Source organism: Rhagoletis zephyria, unplaced genomic scaffold, assembly GCF_001687245.7.
Source record: "Rhagoletis zephyria isolate East Lansing unplaced genomic scaffold, Rhagoletis_zephyria_1.1 Rzeph_scaffold_00088, whole genome shotgun sequence".
In the NCBI taxonomy this organism is placed as follows: Eukaryota; Metazoa; Arthropoda; class Insecta; order Diptera; family Tephritidae; genus Rhagoletis; species Rhagoletis zephyria.
In genome coordinates this window covers 175,081-180,185 of record NW_016157172.1, presented here as the reverse complement: position 1 = coordinate 180,185, position 5,105 = coordinate 175,081, and the positions used below count along the sequence as shown (strand labels likewise).

At 36.6% G+C, this 5,105-nt stretch overlaps 1 protein-coding gene across 2 annotated transcripts; it reads left to right on the top strand.

Annotated features, from left to right (window-relative positions):
• The first annotated feature begins 1,918 nt into the window (after positions 1 to 1,918).
• Positions 1,919 to 3,459, top strand: Fnta (farnesyl transferase alpha). Of its 2 annotated transcripts, XM_017630410.1 has the most exons (4): positions 1,919 to 2,205; positions 2,269 to 2,623; positions 2,684 to 3,206; positions 3,280 to 3,459. In XM_017630410.1, the coding sequence occupies exons 1-3, from the start codon at positions 2,070 to 2,072 to the stop codon at positions 3,165 to 3,167; spliced, it is 975 nt and encodes a 324-aa protein (XP_017485899.1). In that variant the 5' UTR covers positions 1,919 to 2,069; the 3' UTR covers positions 3,168 to 3,206; positions 3,280 to 3,459. The 2 variants fall into 2 exon arrangements, with proteins under 2 accessions (XP_017485899.1, XP_017485892.1); XM_017630403.1 differs by lacking the exon at positions 3,280 to 3,459 and having other exon boundaries at positions 2,684 to 3,271.
• Positions 3,460 to 5,105: the final 1,646 nt, after the last annotated feature.

Genomic DNA, 5,105 nt, shown 5'->3' with positions numbered 1-5,105 from the left:
TTACAGGCTAACCTAATATTCACGCACGCCGCCAATTTATTGTCAAAAATTTCTCATGCACATGCAACTTGTATGAGATCAACCGAAATTGAACGGCGTGCGTATGAAGCTAACTCAATTTCCAATTTTTGTTCTGCGTGACATTTTGATTTGACGTTTCGCTCAATGAAATCAAATGCAAACGCATGCAAGTCAATTTCGGGTGACGCAAAAAAACGAATTCGACGGCATGCGTACCAAAACGCAAGCCGCGAATATTAGGTTAGCCTGTTAGAGCGCGAAGCTGCCAACTGATAACACCTTGTATGATGCAATACATGTGTGTAGAGCCTATTCAATCGTTATGGGCGAAAAATTTGTGTATTGATTTATGTATGTATTCTTGTAAATATTGGTAATTTTTTGCTTATGTTAAATACAAACTCTAATGAAAAAAGCTTCTTTTGATTCAAAAAAATTTGGTGCTTTTAGTGTGATAAAACGCTTGTTTTCCAAGTTTTTGGTGCTTTTTGAAAATTAAAACTTGGCAACACTGCCCACCAAATCCACCCAAAAAACAATCAGCTGTTTAGCATAAAATGTANCAGCACACAACCCTGAAATCTAAGAAAAAGTCTGAGGAAGGCCATTAAATAGCAGCACACAACCCCGTGCCTTCCTCAGGAGTGAATATAACTACAACAACAACGACTACTACAACAACAACCCAAAAAGGTTGGTTACTGTCTATACTGTGGTTTGAGTCATCATAGCATGTGTAGAGCATGATGCAATAATACAAGGTGGTATCAGTTGTGACAGATCGATTTGACACTGCCTTATCTCAGTAGAATGAGAAGAAAAACGGGAAGAAGTGAATCCCCATATGGGGGAAAAATATAAAATTTCACATTTTCTCCTAAACAAAATTTGCTTTTTTATAGTACATTCGTTATGAAATGAAATAAAATAAGATAAAATACCTTTTTAAGAAAACAAAGTGTATATACTGAGAAAAAATAAAAAACATTCAACTATATTAATGGGCAAAAAATAGTTAAAGAAATAACACTGTTTCACGCAAGGCAGTCAATATGGCGGAATTACAGGCTAACCTAATATTCACGCACGCCGCCAATTTATTGTCAAAAATTTCTCATGCACATGCAACTTGTATGAGATCAACCGAAATTGAACGGCGTGCGTATGAAGCTAACTCAATTTCCAATTTTTGTTCTGCGTGACATTTTGATTTGACGTTTCGCTCAATGAAATCAAATGCAAACGCATGCAAGTCAATTTCGGGTGACGCAAAAAAACGAATTCGACGGCATGCGTACCAAAACGCAAGCCGCGAATATTAGGTTAGCCTGTTAGAGCGCGAAGCTGCCAACTGATAACACCTTGTATGATGCAATACATGTGTGTAGAGCCTATTCAATCGTTATGGGCGAAAAATTTGTGTATTGATTTATGTATGTATTCTTGTAAATATTGGTAATTTTTTGCTTATGTTAAATACAAACTCTAATGAAAAAAGCTTCTTTTGATTCAAAAAAATTTGGTGCTTTTAGTGTGATAAAACGCTTGTTTTCCAAGTTTTTGGTGCTTTTTGAAAATTAAAACTTGGCAACACTGCCCACCAAATCCACCCAAAAAACAATCAGCTGTTTAGCATAAAATGTAAACAAACAAGCAAATGCAACAACAATTTCAAAGAACAAGCAGCAGTGCAGCCAATTGTTTGCCATGTTTAAACAGAGTTGATCTGAAACCCAACGAAAGTTTATTGGCATTTAAACTGCAATCCACAATTAAACTTAAGTGCCATTTAAATATTCATTTGGAATTGGCCCTAAAAGTGGTAATTTTTCGATAGTGTTAAAAAATATCGATAATAGACTGAAATCTAAACCATCGGGAGTGTGACACCCACCTCTAGTTCAACGGCTGCCAGATGAAAATGGAACGAAGCTAGTGAGTCAGTTGTTGATTCAATGGCAAAGCGGCTTTCGGAGTTGTAAGTTTATGTTTTCGTGATTTAATTTCGTTAGAAATTTGTGTGGCAATTGAATTTTTAACGTGGTAAGATGAGTGATAGCGACAGCGACGACTGGTCTGAAGAATGGATCCCTTACAGTCAGCGTAATGAATGGGCAGATGTGACTCCCATTCTACAAGATGACGGCGAGCACCCAGTTGTTGCCATAGCTTACAGCCCCAAATGTAAGCTTTGCAAATCTTAAATATGCTTTGTAAATTATATAAAGTTTTGTTTTTATATTCCAGTTCGCGAAGTCTTTGATTACTTTCGCGCCATACTCGCCCATAAAGAAAAATCGCATCGGGCTCTAGAGCTGACAGCAGACGCTCTTCGATTAAATCCAGCAAATTATACAGTTTGGCAATACCGGCGGGATATATTGCGGGCGTTGGATTGTGATTTGTACGAGGAGTTAGACTACCTAGATGAAGTTATACGTGACAACGCGAAGAACTATCAAGTGTGGCACCATCGTCGTGTTATTGTGGAAATGTTAAATGATTCATCCAAAGAACTAGAGTTGACTGAGGTAGCCTTGCAGCGCGACAACAAAAATTACCACGCTTGGCAACATAGACAATGGGCTATAAAGACTTTCGAGTAAGTAAAATTTCAATTCTGTATTTAAAAGTTGGAACTTAATTGCATTTAATTCTGTAGTTTATTCGACAACGAGCTTTCATTTGTAGATCGTCTTATTGCAGAAGATATTCGAAATAATTCCGCGTGGAATCAGCGCTTTTTTGTACTTAAGCATTTTGGATTAACGCCAGAAGTAGTGCAACGTGAAATTCAATACACAATGAATCGCATTCGCGTTGTAAAAAACAACGAAAGTGCCTGGAATTATTTGGGAGGTATTTTAAGGCAAAGTGAAGATGGAATATTGAATCAATACCCTGAGGTTTTAGCATTTTGTGAAGAATTATACACGAGTGGAGTGCGTTCGCCTTATCTCTTAGCTTTCCTGGTTGATTTGTATAGAGAGCAGAGTTTGCAACAAATTGATTCAACTGAATCGGAAGCGCTGTCAAGGAAAGTGTACAGCCTTTGCAGCGACATGTCTAAAAAGCATGACATTGTACGTCGCAAATATTGGCAGTACATTGCGGACGAATTAAAGTCAAAATTATCTGAAAAGTAAACAACCGCATTGCGCTATTATGAGTTTAGTTTTAAGCTGGTAATTTTGTTCAAATTTATAATAACATATATTTGTGAAAATACATGAATATTTTAATCCGTTAATTCTTTAGGAATGTGAAAATACCAACATACTTAGCACCCGAAAAAGAATTTTAGTAGTATGTATTATCTTTATGATTGTTATCCACGTTTGCATACATCTATGTTTTTACATACGTATGTACATACATTCGTCGGCCGCTGTGGTGTAGTGGTAAGCAGTGCGCACTTTCACTCATCAGCACCTGGGTTCAAGCCCCGGTCAAAGCAACATCGCAAAAAATATAGAAAAAGGTTTTTTCTTAACAGCGGTCGTCCTTCGGCAGGCAATGGCAAACCTCAGAGTGTATTTCTGCCATAAAAATACAATCGCCGTTCGGAGTCGGCGAAAAACTGTAGGTCCCTCACCTTTGTGTGATAACATCAAAGCGCACACCACAAATCGGAGGAGAAGCTCGGCCAAACACTAACATATGTGTAAGCGCCAATCTATTATTATTATTATGTACATTTGTATATGATTTCATACCGGTATAGCGTTAATCACAGTATATACAGTAATAAACCTTTTCGCAGTTTTTCACCATTTGGTCCCCGAGGAGTACTTTTGGGTGTGCAGCGTTTTCGTTCTGCGTGCACGACAACACTTACTGTGGGGAATTTCGTCTAATGAAAAGTGAATGAAAAGTTCTTTTCGAGGATGAAATATACATAATTATGTGTTATTTATGAACAACATGTAGGTTAAGTATAATATTCATCTTTAATGTATGCTGATATTCATGCTTAATGAAGAATAATATCAGTAGTTAAGTACATAATTAACCCTTGTGTTTTATAAACTGGAAAACTCAAATCGCAATTAAAGCACTGAATTTTTATGGAAAAAGTAAATTTTAACAGTTCATTATCAAGTACGGTGTAATATAAAGAGTTATACACTGATCTATGATAATCTGTACTAGTATCTATAATAATAGACAATGATTTGCAATGTTTTTAAACTTTTGCACACAATTTCGGTCATTTTACACAGTCATGACTTGTGCCACTCTGCCATAGTACGGTTGTTCCCTTTCATACCACAGTAATTTTGTATACAATTCTGAATGAACAAAAGGCATGCTCCTTCTTATTAGGAGCGTTCCTTATCTCCCAGAAATAGTCAGAAAAAGTCCGAAGTAGTCAGATTTAGTCCAAAAAGCGTTCCTTAACTCGGAAATGACAGCAAAAATGAAAAGTCCGAAGTAGTCAGATTTAGTCCAAAAAGCGTTCCTTAACTCGGAAATGACAGCAAAAATGAGAGAGCAACAGTCAGTGAGAGTGACTCTCATCAGTCCGAAGTAGTCAGATTTAGTCAGAAGAATTTTTTCTGGCAAAATCCTGAAAAGTGTCAAACTCAACTGAATTTAAATTAACGGAAATTAAAGAATACGCTAAAAGTGAGAATAATCTAAAAAGTAAAAGAAATGAATTGAAATTGGAAGGAGGCAAAAAATAATTGATATAGCAAGTGTTTATTGTGCTTGTGCTTGTGTGAATGTGTTTTGTACATACATTTCTGTTCTTATTTGACGTTAGTTTTGTTGTTGCCATTCTTTGGACTAAAAATTTGGTTTTTTGCGTTCCTTTACTTTTCCTGTTATTCTCTTTTAGTGAGCGCATTTTGCTTACGCTCTGGCATTTTGACACTTTTCAGATTTTAGTCCAAAAAGATAAGGAATGAACCTATTATCAACCCTGATCAGATTTTACCCCCGAGGAGTACTCAAAAAGGTTTATTACTAGTTGCGTTCCCCAACTCTTCTGGGCTAAAACCACGATTGAGAGAATACAAATGTTGCGCCGATCTCGGACCGCTATTCCTCTCTTAATGAATTTGACAGAATCGTTGTTT

Coding starts and splice junctions, on each gene's coding strand:
- Fnta (XM_017630410.1), top strand. CDS start 2,070: ATGAGTGATAGCGACAGCGACGACTGGTCTGAAGAATGGATCCCTTAC. Junction 2,206..2,268: donor CATAGCTTACAGCCCCAAAT/GTAAGCTTTGCA, acceptor TTTATATTCCAG/TTCGCGAAGTCTTTGATTAC. Junction 2,624..2,683: donor TGGGCTATAAAGACTTTCGA/GTAAGTAAAATT, acceptor TTAATTCTGTAG/TTTATTCGACAACGAGCTTT.